This window comes from Podarcis vaucheri (genome assembly GCF_965113315.1).
Source record: "Podarcis vaucheri genome assembly, chromosome: 6".
Taxonomy (NCBI): Eukaryota; Metazoa; Chordata; class Lepidosauria; order Squamata; family Lacertidae; genus Podarcis; species Podarcis vaucheri.
Genome location: NC_138764.1, coordinates 48,002,283 through 48,016,284, shown reverse-complemented (window position 1 = coordinate 48,016,284; position 14,002 = coordinate 48,002,283). Strand labels below are relative to the sequence as shown.

Genomic DNA, 14,002 nt, shown 5'->3' with positions numbered 1-14,002 from the left:
CCTATTGATGCAGCCCAGAATTGCATTGGCTTTTTTAGCTGCCGCGTCACACTGTTGGCTCATGTCAAGTTTATGGTCAACCAAGACTCCTAGATCCTTTTCACATGTACTGCTCTCAAGCCAGGTGTCACCCATTTTGTATTTGTGCCTCTCATTTTTTTTGCCCAAGTGCAATACTTTACATTTCTCCCTGTTAAAATTCATCTTGTTTGTTTTGGCCCAGTTCTCTAATCTGTCAAGGTCGTTTTGAAGTGTGATCCTGTCCTCTGGGGTGTTAGCCACCCCTCCCAGTTTGGTCTCATCTGCAAATTTGATCAGGATGCCCTTGAGTCCATCATCTAAGTCGTTGATAAAGATGTTGAATAAGACCGGGCCCAAGACAGAACCCTGTGGCACCCCACTAGTCACTCTTCTCCAGGATGAAGAGGAACCATTGATGAGCACCCTTTGGGTTCGGTCAGTCAGCCAGTTACAAATCCACTGAGTGGTAGCATAGTCAAGACCGCATTTTACCAGCTTCTTTACAAGAATATCATGGGGCACCTTGTCGAATGCCTTGCTGAAATCAAGGTAGGCTACATCCACTGCGTTCCCTTCATCTACCAATTCTGTCAAAAAACGAAGATCAGGTTAGTCTGACATGACTTATTTTTCAGAAATCCATGCTGACTATTGGTGATTACAGCATTCCTTTCTAGGTGCTCACAGACTGTTTGTTTAATGATCTGCTCCAGAATCTTCCCTGGTATTGATGTCAGACTGACTGGGTGATAATTACAGTGGTACCCCGCAAGACGAATGCCTCGCAAGACGGAAAACCCGCAAGACAAAAGGGTTTTCTGTTTTGGAGGCGCTTCGCAAGACGAATTTCCCTATGGGCTTGCTTCGCAAGACGAAAGCCCATAGGGAAATCTCCAGGGACCTCTTTTAAATGCTGGTGGTGGGGAGCAAAGCCTTTCCCCCCCCTCCGGCCTTCAGAAGAGGTCCAGGAAGGCTGGCGGGGGCCGAAAGGCTTTGCTCCCCACCGCCAGCATTTTAAAAGCAGTCCGGCATAGCAGGGAAGCGCTTCCCGCTATCGCGGACAGCTTTTGAAGGCAGGCGGGGGGAGCAAAGACTTTCGCCCCCCGCCGGCCTTCAGAAGAGGTCCTGGACCTCTTCTGAAGGCCGGCGGGGGGCGAAAGTCTTTGCTCCCCCCTGCCTGCCTTCCGGGGAGAGCGGAGAAAGGCAGCGCCTTTCTCAGCTGTTCCCGACGGCTTTTGAAGGCCGGCGGGGGGCGAAAGTCTTTGCTCCCCCCTGCCTGCCTTCCCGGGAGAGCGGAGAAAGGCAGCGTCTTTCTCCGCTGTCCCAGATGGCTTTTGAAGGCAGGCGGGGGGGGGAGACTTTCGCCACCCGCCCGCCTTCAGAAGAGGTCCAGGACCTCTTCTGAAGGCCGGCGGGGGGCAAAAGTCTTTGCTCCCCCCTGCCTGCCTTCCCGGGGCAGCGGAGACTTCTCTGCTGTCCCGGGCGATCTTAAAATGCTGGCGGGCGGGAGCGAAGCTTTCGCTGCCGACCCCCAGCATTTTAAAAGCCCCCGGGGCAGCGGAGACTTCTCTGCTGTCCCGGGCGATCTTAAAATGCTGGCGGGCGGCAGCGAAGCTTTCGCTGCCACCCACCAGCATTTTAAAATCGCCCCGGGACAGCGGGGGCTTTTAAAATGCTGGCGGGCGGCAGCAAAGCCCTCCTGTCCCCGGAGCTTGCAGGGCGGGAGGTGGGGAGAAGGGCTTTTCTTCCCACCCCCAGCCTTCAGAACAGCCTTCTGAAGGCTGGCGGTGGGAAGAAAAGCCCTTGTCCCCCCCCCCAGTCTTCAGCCTTCAGGTCTGAAGGCGGTTTCCCTAGGAACGCATTAATTGATTTTCAATGCATTCCTATGGGAAACCGTGCATCGCAAGACGAAAAACTCGCAAGAAGAAAAAACTTGCGGAACGAATTAATTTCGTCTTGCGAGGCACCACTGTATTTGGGTCCTCTCTTTTCCCCTTTTTGAAAATAGGGACAACATTTGCCCTCCTCCAGTCTGCCGGGACTTCGCCTGTTCTCCAGGAATTCTCAAAGATGACTGCCAGTGGTTCTGAGATCACATCTGCCAGTTCTTTTAATACTCTTGGATGCAGTTCATCTGGCCCTGGAGACTTGAATACATCTAAACTAGCCAAGTATTCTTGTACTATCTCCTTAGTTATTCTGGGCTGTGTTTCCTCTGCTGAATCATTTGCTCCAAATTCTTCAGGTCGGGCATTGTTTTCTTTATCGGAGAAGACTGAGGCAAAGAAGGCATTGAGGAGTTCAGCCCTTTCTGTATCCCCTGTTTGCATTTCACCATCTTCTCCTCTGAGTGACCCCACTGTTTCTTTGTTATTCCTTTTGCTACGGACATACCCATAAAAGCCTTTTTTGTTGCTTTTAACCTCTCTAGCAAGCCTGAGTTCATTCTGTGCTTTAGCTTTTCTGACTTTGTGTCTACATGTGCTGGCTATTTGTTTGAATTCCTCTTTGGTGGTTTTCCCCCTTTTCCATTTTTTGTACACATCCTTTTTTAATCTTAACTCAGTTAAAAGTTCTTTAGATAGCCACCCTAGCTTCTTTAGGCACCTTCCATGTTTCTGTCTCATTGGTATTGCTTGACGTTGTGCTTTTACTGTCTCCCTCTTAACAAACTCCCAGCCATCATGAACTCCCTTTCCTTTTAGTATTACTGTCCATGGGATCTCACCCAGCACTTCCCTAAGTTTTATGAAGTCGGCTTTCTTAAAGTCAAGAAATTGAGTCCTAGTATGCTTGGCTGCTCCTTTCCGCTGTATAGTAAACTTCAGAAGAGCATGATCACTCACGCCTAATGATCCTTCCACTTCTACCCCACTAACCAGGTCATCAACATTGGTTAGGACCAGATCTAAAATGGCTGTTCCTCTTGTTGCTTCTCCCACTTTCTGGACAATGAAGTTGTCTGCAAGGCCAGTGAGGAATCTGTTTGACCATATGCTCTTGGCTGAGTTTGACATCCAACAAATATCCGGGTAATTGAAGTCCCCCATTACTACTATCTCCCTTCCTTTTGCATGCTTGGCCATCTGTTCCAGGAAGGCATCATCTATGTCCTCCGTTTGGCTTGGGGATCTATAGTAAACTCCCACAATGAGGTCTCTGTTATTCTTCTCTCCCTTAATTTTGACCCAAATGCTCTCACTTTGGCTTTGAGGTTCTAAATCTTGGATCTCTTCACAGGTATACACATCCCTGACATTTAACGCCACTCCTCCTCCTTTCTTGTCTGGTCTGTTTCTCTGAAATAGATTGCATCCCTCCATTATTACATTCCAATCGTGGGACTTATCCCACCAGGTTTCAGTGATGCCTATTATGTCATATTTAGTTTGCTGTACCAAGAGCTCAAGCTCACCTTGTTTATTTCCCATGCTTTGAGCATTAGTGTACAGACACTGAAGTCCATTAATCATTCCCCCGTGTCTCTTATTTAAGGATTTTTTCCTCCCACCACTAGGTCTGCGTGCTGTTTGCTCCATTTGGTCTATGACATTTGGATGATCATCTTCATCAATTGATAGACTCCTACCTTCAGGAGCACTGTCTCCCTCCGCCATATTAGTCAGTTTAAAGCCCTCCTGATGAGGTTTCTGAGATTTTTGGCAAAAACATTCCTCCCAACCGTTGTGAGGTGCAGCCCATTGTTTGCCAGAAGTCCATCTTCAAGAAACTGCAGTCCGTGATCTAAGAATCCAAACCGTTCCTGTTTACACCATTTGCGAAGCCAGCTGTTCACTTCCATTATTTTTTCCTCTCTCCCTGGGCCACGTCGTTCAACTGGGAGGACAGATGAGATGACAATTTGTGCATTTAATTGCTTCAATTTCCTGCCCAGAGCCTCGTAGTCTCTTTTGATCTTCTGGAGGCTATTGCTTGCAGTGTCATTGGTTCCCACATGAACCAAGAGGAAGGGGTATTTGTCAGTGGGTTTTATGATTCCTTGCAATCGTTCAGTTACATCTTGGATATTAGCCCCGGGGAGACAGCACACCTCCCGAGACATGTTGTCAGGCCCACAGATCACTGCTTCTGTTCCCCTCAGTACTGAATCCCCTATCTCCACTACATGCCTCCTCTTAGGTTTGGTCGGGGTTCTTCCGTGAGGTGTCTGTTCCAAGGTCGCCTGCACATTCCCTGAGGACTGACTTTGCTGATCGTCTTCATATACCTGATCGACTGTAATGAGGGAGAGATCCTCAAATGGAGTCTGTTCTTCGTCTTCCATGCTAGGGGAGAGGACTTCAAAGCGATTGTGTATTTCTAAACAATCAGAGCGAACCCTGGGCCTCCTACTTGTTTGAGTCACATTTCTCCATATATCTGGCACCTGTGTTGGTGAACTAGCCTCCTTCTCAGGGATGTCCCCGTCTCCTCCTTGGTGGAGACAGTGTTCTCTGTTGCTTCCAAGAAGAGCTCCAGCTCTCTAATTCTTTGGAGCGTAGCTACACGTTCCTCCAGTTGCTGGACTTTGTCTTCTAAGAGGGCAATCAACATACAATTGCTGCAGGTAAAGCTGCCTGCAACCTTTGGCAAGATGGCAAACATTGCACAGGAACCACAGGCTGCTGCTGCTGCTGCTGCTGCTTCTTCTTCTTCTTCTTCTTCTTCTTCTTCTTCTTCTTCTTCGAATCATAGAGTTGGAAGAGACCACAAGGGCCATCGAGTCCAACCCCCTGCCAAGCAGGAAACACCATCAGAGCACTCCTGACATATGGATGTCAAGCCTCTGCTTAAAGACCTCCAAAGAAGGAGACTTCTTCTTCTTCTTCTTCTTCTTCTTCTTCTTCTTCTTCTTCTTCTTCTTCTTCTTCTTCTTCTTCTTCTTCTCAGCATTGATTCTGAGAGGTCTAATTCTGATTAAAGCCCAGAGCCCAGTTTTCTCCCCACTAACACAGAATAATGGCCTGGCTACATGTTCCTTCTTGTATCAGACAATACCATGCAGGCTGTAGGCCACTTAAGCTCTTAGCCCATAAGCAAAGCTGGCCAGAGATAGGATGGGGGCAAGCAGATCATCACTGTTGATAGGAGTCACACATAATTCATGCACCCTGCAGCTGGGAGCATTGCTTCGATGAGAGGATCAGGGTGGAAAGTCAAGGCTCTAATTTAATGCTCTGAAGTAGCATGCTGGCAAGTCCTGTCACCGCAGGCATCACTCCCTTGCCTTCACATCCCCCTTTGCCCCTGGATTGGCAATTGGGGAATTAGGAGAAAATACCCCTGAAGAAGCCAGTTCTGGCTAAGAGACTTCTAGGTACTGACATCTCCTCTAGGAACTGCAGCAGTTTTTGGATCAGCTGATGTCGCTGAATTGGTCCTCTGCTCTTGGTGGATGACTCCTGCCTTTCTGCTTATCTGCCTGCTCTTCTGCCAATCATGAACTCACCTCCCATGCTCCACCAAACTGCAGATGGTTTCCTCTCCTTGGGACCACTCTACTTTTTTAAAAAATGTTCCCAGCATCCTCACCTTCTCCCATGGTCTCCAGAAGCCCTTCTTGCTAGCAAAGGTCCAATCCTGCCCAAAACTACTTACTAAGTGCCTGACAGGGTCCCAATTTCCATTACCTCTGACACCCTCCAAAATCCTCCATCCAGAAACACTAAGTGAGCAGGTCTGTGGAAATCTCTGGGGTTTGCTTAGTACCAGATACATGTATCTTCCGTCCTGCCTTGTCATACCATTAGGGCACATTTCAGAGATCAGATGTGCTCATGCAACTATTTTCTATGATTTCATATTTGCTGTGGGCTTTAACCTATGCTGCCCCTGTTCATTGTTGACAGGGTGACTAGGAGGCCCATATGCAATGTATCACCAGTGCTGTCAGTTTCATTGTGATGCTGTGAAAGATGTCATGGGAGAAAGGCCTCAAACTTTTACTGGCTTTTGTGTACTTTCAGTCATATGCTCTAGTGCTGATAAGCTCTATACCTCTAGATGCAACAGCCGGCATGCAATAAAACCTTCTCAGTTACAAGTTCAATATTATCTGTGCTCTCCTCGGTTTGCTATATCCACTTTTCTTAGCATCTAATACAATAGGGCTTTCAGCTGCTATTCCAATAACAAAAGTAATGATGATAAATAATCATATGTAAGCTGTGGCTTTGAGCAAGGCCAAAGAATGACTACTCAAAAAATGAGTAGCCTTAGCATGGTGACAAGATGATATTATACAGCACTTTTGAAGATAATGGGAATCTTACCACTAATGTCTGTAACAATCAAAGCCTTAGTCTGAAGACACTTTGTAGGTGGAAAATGCTCAAGGATGAAAAACGAGCGGCTGTGGGCCATAATCTCCCAGCCAAAAGCAAGGATATTGAGGGTGCTCCACACAAATGGGCTCTACATCAAGAGTGCTCTAGCATAGCTACTAAAGTGTGGCAACTCCCCAGTCACTTTCTGTACAAGAAAGACAATAAAAGGCTTGCTCCCCCACTGCTGTGCAAAGTGCTTTGCTGACCCCATGCTCTATGGTTAGCTCTAAGGGCTAGCAAAGCACATTGTGCTGCCCTCCCAAATGGCACACAGCCAGCTGGTTGCTGGGCGTTTTTGTGAAATGCTGCACAAGGGACTGACAGGTGTCATTGACCTGACATCAGATAATTTGAAAGGAGGGTTGTCCTGCCAACCTGTCAAAGGTGGCCTGTGGGGGTGGGGGAGAATAGGAAACTGACCCACTGGAGCAACAGAAAACATATCTGCTCCATCTTTGCAGTGGGACTGCAAGCAGGCTGTTTAAGTGGATACAAAACTGGATTGCCATTAAATACTGAAGTTGGGATTATGATACCTCTGTTGAAAATAAGTGAAAGTAAGAGAAGACAATGGGTGGTGGACATGCTCATTTTTAAATCATCGCTTTCTCCAGACAGCACTTGGTGCTGATAATTTTTTTTTGGTTTTTTTAAAATTTACCATTATGAAATGTGGACAACCAAACAGATATGTGCAGCTGAACAGGTACAATGAGGTCTTAAATTCAGACCAGGTATTTGGGCCCCATAAATTGAACTGAACTGATCTGATTAATCTGCAGATTCCACCACCTGGGAATACTGGAAGAGGAAGCGGCGTCTATGTTGTGCTTGTGTAAGTGCAACTCTGGTACCTGTTGGCTGAGCTGGTGTGATGGCATTGGACGCTCATGAACTTTCCTACTGTTTAGGGAATAGAGCTTGTCAAAATGATTGTAATCCAACTTTTGAAGGAAGGAAAAGTTGCTGGTTTGACAAGGATTGCAGCACAGTCCCTTGGGATGAGAGTATGCTTGAGGGGCAGGCTGGAGACTAGAAGTGCATGGAAGCTAAAGGCCCCAAAGGCAATGGGGGTGAATGAAGGAAAAAGAAATTTGGGGCAAGATAAAAATAATGGCTTGAGGGAAGGGAGCAAAGGAAATGAGGACAAACTAAGTTTCTTTTCTCATCCGCATTTTTTAAAAACTTTATTTCAAAACAAAATTTTATATTGTTGCTTTTAAGGAAGGGACTCTGGGGGGGGGGGAGCCACATAGATCAGTATGGCTTTGTATGCTCTGTGGAATGTCTATGTATAGATATGAGAACACAAAAGGCCACCCACAAGGCACAAGTGGGCATTTTTCAGTGCTCTGCTCTGAAAAATGAGGACCCAAGGAAATGATGTGTAATAGAGTCATGGAGTTGAAAGGGAGCCATTTTGATTTGAATTAATCAGCCACTTTGCAAGCTTCTCATTGCAATACATTGAAATACCACACAAACAGATCACAAAGACACTCACCCTTTTCCTCTGGCAAGGATCGCAAGTGCTCCATGATGACCAGCTGGAAAGTGTACAATCGATGGGCTGTGGTGGGTTGCTGGGAGACCGGCGCCATCTGCCTTTGGTCACATTGGTATCAGCTCCATATAGTTGAAGAGAACTGTCTTTTTCTCCACTGCATTTTAATAGAGGGAAAGCTGTTTTTTCATTAGGGCGCATGTCAATCTGTCTCCTATTTCTTAATGCCAGCACCCACCTGAGCACCAGTTTAGAGCACTTCCCATTCACAGAAAGAGAAACGAGGTGTCCAGTTAAAGTACACAACAGTTTTGCCACTCTGCCTTGTGCAAAATTCAAGTTGCACAACCAACTCAAGTATTGTAATTGCTGCACGAGTGAAATCCCACATAATGGAATTCTTGTGTGATTACTAAGGATGTGTGATGCAGAACTCTGCATGGACCACTGCATGCCCATCAGCATACCACTGAGGGGCATTTATTGTTGAAAACAGTCAACATACAACCTCAGTGCCCAGTACTAATGGGTGTATAGATAGTATCCAGAGTTGATGTTGCATCTCAGCTTAAGATGATGCCAATTGACCAAAACTCACTGAAACTCAGTAAATGGTGAGACAAAATCTAATAAGCCCAGGCTGAATTTAACCTGCCACTTTGAAGTCCCTTCCTAGCTATTGGCTGAATTGCTATGATGTCACAAAAGCTTGATATTCAGAGCTTATTCACTGTATTGAAATAGTGGTCCTCCCTCCACCCTTCCTGCTCCCCCACAAGTATATGGTTCTCACTAGATTAGGTAACTGATAGGTGGATTTGTAGCTGGTTGACTGACCGAACCCAAAGAGTGCTCATTAATGGTTCCTCATCATTCTGGAAAAAAGTGATGACAAGTAGGGTGCTACAGGGTTCTTTCTGTCCTGGGCAGGGGTGCTGACATGGAACCCAGGTTATGGGTACCCAGTGGAGCCCATGACATAACGTGCCATCATGACATCGTGACATATTGATGACACGTTGTGTCGGTGGCTCAGCGGCACTTCTGAGGCCTCGCAGAGTCTCAAAGGTTACATCCGAGGCCTCGCAAGACCTCTGATGCGACTTCTGGTTTCTACTGGAAGTCGCATTCGGAGGCCTGGCAGGGCCTCTGACATTGCTTTTAAGACCTTGCAGAGCCTTGGAGGTCACATCTGAGGCCTCATGAGTCCTTTGATGTGACTTCCGGTTTGTACTGGAAATCGGGTTTGGAGGCCTGGCAAGGCCTCTGACCTCCTCTGGGAGGTCGTATCAGGTCTCTAGTAGAAACTAGAAGTCATGTTGGAACCCCATGTTGTGAGAGCTAAGCAAAAATAAAAATTAAAAATTGTGGGTGCCCTGGCATCCAGGGTCCCCTAGACCTGACATCTGTGGTCCTGGGCCTATAGCTGTTCAGCATCTTTATCAACAACTTGAGGGCATGCTCATCAAATTTGCAGATGACATCAAACTGGTATTCAGAAGTATTAATGCTTGAGACTGGAAATCGGTGGGGAGCAGTGGCTAGCCTGTGCCCTTCAAATGCTGCTGGACTACAACTCCCACCACCCTCAGCCAGCATGGCCAGTGATTAGGGATGATGAGTATTGTAGTTTGGCAACATCAGGAGGGCAACAGGTCAACCATGCCTGCCTTATAGCCTGGCTGCAGCTTGAACATGGACAATTTGTGGGAATCTTTCATGCCTTCACTCTGACATGCATATGAGACAGAGATGGGACACAGAGTAGTCACAAATGGCCGGGTTTCCATTCTGCCTCTTTAACATATGAAGGGATTTTATAGGTTTTAATCTATATGTATCAGTACAAATGGAGGAAGGTAAAACAAATGTATACACACAACCAATTCACTTTCTGTAACTAATACAATACCTGATAGGAATCTATTCTGTTCCTTGTATATTATACAACCCATCAACGGTTTCCCACGAAACAGAGAGAATACTTCATATTTCAATTTGACACACTGACGATTGTTACCTCCATGTAAAACATTATGAGTCAAATGTTAAGCCCTTTTTTCTCAGACAAGGCTATTAATAAAAACCTGATAAGTTTCTCTGTGTGCATGTGGTGTAAAGCCTTTGACTGCACAAATGACATGAAATAATGCTAGAAAACCTCCTGATATCACCAGCAAAAAGAAATCTATTTAGTGATCATTTTCAGGGTTGAGTATGCCTCTTCAGATGTTCTATATCAGAAACATACGGAAACAAAACATAATAATAATAATATATAGAAAAGAAGAGGCAGTAAGGATTTGCGCACTAGCTGTGCCCCCGCCACTCAATCATCCTCCATAACATGATCTTCTGAACCTGGGAGACTCCGCATGAAGTCCTAAGTGTCTCCTCCTGCATTTTAGAATTGGAGTCCTAAAAGACTGCCCTCCAAGTTATGCTTGCTAGCACACTTATCGCTGCCCTCTTCTTCCTCCTCCTCCTCCTCCTCCGTTTTCCAGAACGACATATAACGTATTTTACTGCTAGTCTGAAAACTGTGTGGTCCACCAAGCCATATTCATATTGTTAAGCCTGTTCTACTGCTGCCTTCTAGGGTTGGAAAAATGGGAGGGGGAGTGTCAACTGCTTGGCAGAAGGATGCAGCATTTGGCTTGGGGGGCCTGCAAATTGTGCAGTCCTGTTTTAATGAGCTCCCTTAAGACTAGGGAGGCAAGATGCGCCTGTTTCAAAGACACCTTCAAATAGGTCTCATTGCATTTTCCAAGGAATACAAAACATGGCGGGGAGTGGCAGTGTTTTGCCATCCTTAACACACAGATCCATGAGTCTTATTTATAAATTTTTCTGGAGCAATAAGCATGCCTTGTTGTCGCAACTATTACTTCCTACAATCAATTTTCTGAAAGTCTTTGGGAATGTAATCAAACTTTAATTACAAAAGAAATTAAAATGATAATTAATTTTTCACTGGCAGTTAATAAAAGCTTCCATTCACCTTGATTATGGTGGGTTAAACACCCAGAGCAGGGTGTAAATTCTGCTTCGAGGAGTAATTTGAAAAACAACAACAACAGCAAGCCAGAAATAGAGAACAAAGACAAGTGCTATTTTCTATAAAGATGAAGAGAAATAAACAATGCAGAAATAATTAAGATGGGAATGCCACTGGCTTCAGCAATTTCTTTTAGCAGAAGCAGGTTTGCAACAAGTAGATTTACATGACGTAAGTGTACATTTTACACCGCCATGATATAGTCCAATTGCTTGCCCAGTTAAGAAAATAATTGATACTTCTCTTAATTGTACTGCTTACAACTTAATCAGGCATTGAAGGGTCTGATCGAAAGTGAAACACAATATACCTACCTGACATCTGCTTAACACTTTTTGTCATATTAAAATAAATGAGTGCTATTATTAATATTAGGAACAAAAAGCAGTTAAGTAGCGAGGGGTGGCTGTTCCTGGCATAGAGTGCAATTCTGCAGAAGAAGATGACAAAAGGGGTTGATGGGAGAAGAGATTATACATAATGACGGTCTGACGAAGTTACAACGGGGCAGCAGTGTAGGAGAGGTGGAGGGCTTTAAAAGTAAGGATGAAGTGCCTGAGGTTAACATGTAGGGAAACAGAATTACATGATCAAACAATAGGTGAAAAATATGAATTTAGTGTGTGTGGGTTTTTTTTAAAAGGGGAAGATTTTGCGGAAGAGGGTGTTAGTAGGAAAGAAGTTATAGTCGTCTTCCAGATGACTTCCTGATAGACGTAGATGTACAGGAAAAGGCAACTCTGGGAAATGTAAAGGATGCAGAGTTTGCTTGGCTGCTAGAGGAGAAGGACAGGAAGAAGTCAAAGGTGGCCCTTTAGTGGCATGCCTCTGAGAAGGGCAGGCGACAATACCTAAGAAACCCAGAGTGAATATTCTTTAAGTATTACACTAGCACTGTGGAAGAACCATGTCCATGTGTTTATCCTATAGGCATCAGTGTGATATTTAAGGGCCTACAGCCACATGGACCTTTCCCACAGAATCCGCTCTAGTGTTGCAGGCCTTTAAATGTTCTATAAGAACAGTGGGATAAACTTATAAACAGCAGCACAGCTCCTGTAATGGAAGGTGAAGGATTAATGGTTGCAGACCTTCCAAGTGTCCCTGTTTTCCAGGGGCAGTCCGGGATTTGCAGAAGCTGTCCTGGTTCCAGATTTGATCCCAGAATGTCCTGGGAGAAATCCTGTAGGGTATGGAATAGGACACCCCTATTTCATTGGATAAGTGTTGGAAGATATGTGGTTGACAGCATGGAAACAGAAGGTATCACCCATATGAAGTGGAGTATGTGAAAAAGTGGAAGTGACAAGTTGGCATATACAATATTCACTCCCCCCCCCCCATATCTTAAATTTTAGACTCAACTAGGCAAGACAGCCACAGGGAGAAAGATGTTACTGAATATCAGAGCACCATTTCACATACTTTGGAGTCTCCAAGCGATCAGGCTTGTTCAAATGCATGTCACTTTGCAACATGTTCAGTTCAATATGGTCCTCCTTTGGTAAAACTTTGCTACTAATCCAGAAATAGCTCAAGAGGCACTTTCTATGTACCACACAAATATCAGAACAGAAGGTTACCATTAAACGTCACTATCTATCACGTTACCATACTGATATTGGTTTGAAAAACAATATTCACTTACCTGTAGCAATGCAAATTTAAGAAGCTTATGCTTGCACAGATCACGAAAACTCTGCTCAGCCACGAACAAAAGAGTATAGATGCTGTACTCATGTTTTAAAGTACTGTGGGAAATCTATAGCAGGTTTCTTTACTAATTCCGTTTGCTACTGTGTTTGAAAACAGTGGGGCGAGCAAAGTGGATTAGTAGCTGTTTCCCAGCAGGCAAACAAAAGATAAGCTACCTTCCGACAAATTTAACAAAGTTTACTGGTTGGACAGAGCCTTCTACTGGGCCGCTGGAAAACTGTTGGAGAAATTTGGAGACATGAAGCACAGCTCAGGACCCGTTTACTGGCCTGTCTTTCATAAATCTAAGGCTGCAATCCTATAGCTAGTTATGGAGATTTAAAATTGGAATTCTGTGCATAGTAACCTTGGTGTAACATGCCTTATTGGACACACAGTGGGACTTACTACAGAGTAAGGAGGCACAGCAGGGGACTGCAACCCCTGTTAACTTCTACCTATAATTGGCTTCCCATTTGTGGATTAACATTACAATTCTTTGTATTTAATGGTGCTTAGTCTCAGGTAAGTATAGGATTTCACTAGTAAAGTATTTAAAATCTTAATTTAGAAAAGATTTGAATAGGAAATCATTATCGCCCTCAAAGCCCAGTTACTACTTTTCTGTTTTCATCCTGAAATAATCAATCACAATGAGTTAAAACACAGAGACTTCCTTGATTCTGGAGGAAAACTAAACCATCTGCTAAAAGATACTGGTCAAGATCGATAAATGCTTTAGGGTTACACACACACACACTTATTTTTAATTGTAGCTTTTTATCTCATGGCAGCCACATCTTGAATAATACACTGCAGATCATATTCTGCAGCTATAACCACTCCCCATCAGAATAAAAACAAAGGTCATGAAAAGAAGGGCCAGTGTCTACAACTAGACACAACTGCTTACAGTCTGATGCTTGGTTAAAGGAATATTTTCACTACCCGTGATGTGGATCTGGCAGTCATAAGCAGGTGGGAATTCCACAGATAACAAGGACTGTACTGATTTAATTGTAGTTGAATGCTTGTGCCAGACCTCAACCACCAGCAATTGCTTCTTTTTCCTACCAATTATAAATAGAGTCATGGGCTCCTTTAAATAATGAGTTGAGCACAATCTTATCTTAGATGGCCGTTAGTACATCAAATTTCTAAGGAGGTTATGTTGATTTATGTGTAAATGTATTTGTAAGTTTTTACAAACTTTCAAGGCAGCTAACAATCTGATGCAATACAACACCATTAAAAAACCCCAGAAGAATTGATAAAACAAACCATAAGCCAATTGTAAAAAAAACAAAAACAGAAAACAAAACTGGGGGAATAACATTATAGAATTCTATTTGCAGTGCTACCACTAAAAGGGCCCTGTTTTCAGACATTCTCCTTGAG

At 44.6% G+C, this 14,002-nt stretch overlaps 1 protein-coding gene across 1 annotated transcript in view; it reads right to left on the bottom strand.

Annotated features, from left to right (window-relative positions):
- The window catches only part of C8B (complement C8 beta chain), a 36,353-nt gene extending 23,603 nt beyond the window's left edge, over positions 1–12,750 (bottom strand). Inside the window, exons 1-2 of the mRNA XM_082228737.1 lie at positions 12,558–12,750; positions 7,852–8,008 (exon numbers count right to left, since the gene is read on the bottom strand). Of these exons, the coding sequence (XP_082084863.1) occupies positions 7,852–8,008; positions 12,558–12,649 (249 nt within the window). The 5' untranslated portion in view covers positions 12,650–12,750. The remainder of the gene's footprint in view (positions 1–7,851; positions 8,009–12,557) is intronic.
- Positions 12,751–14,002: the final 1,252 nt, after the last annotated feature.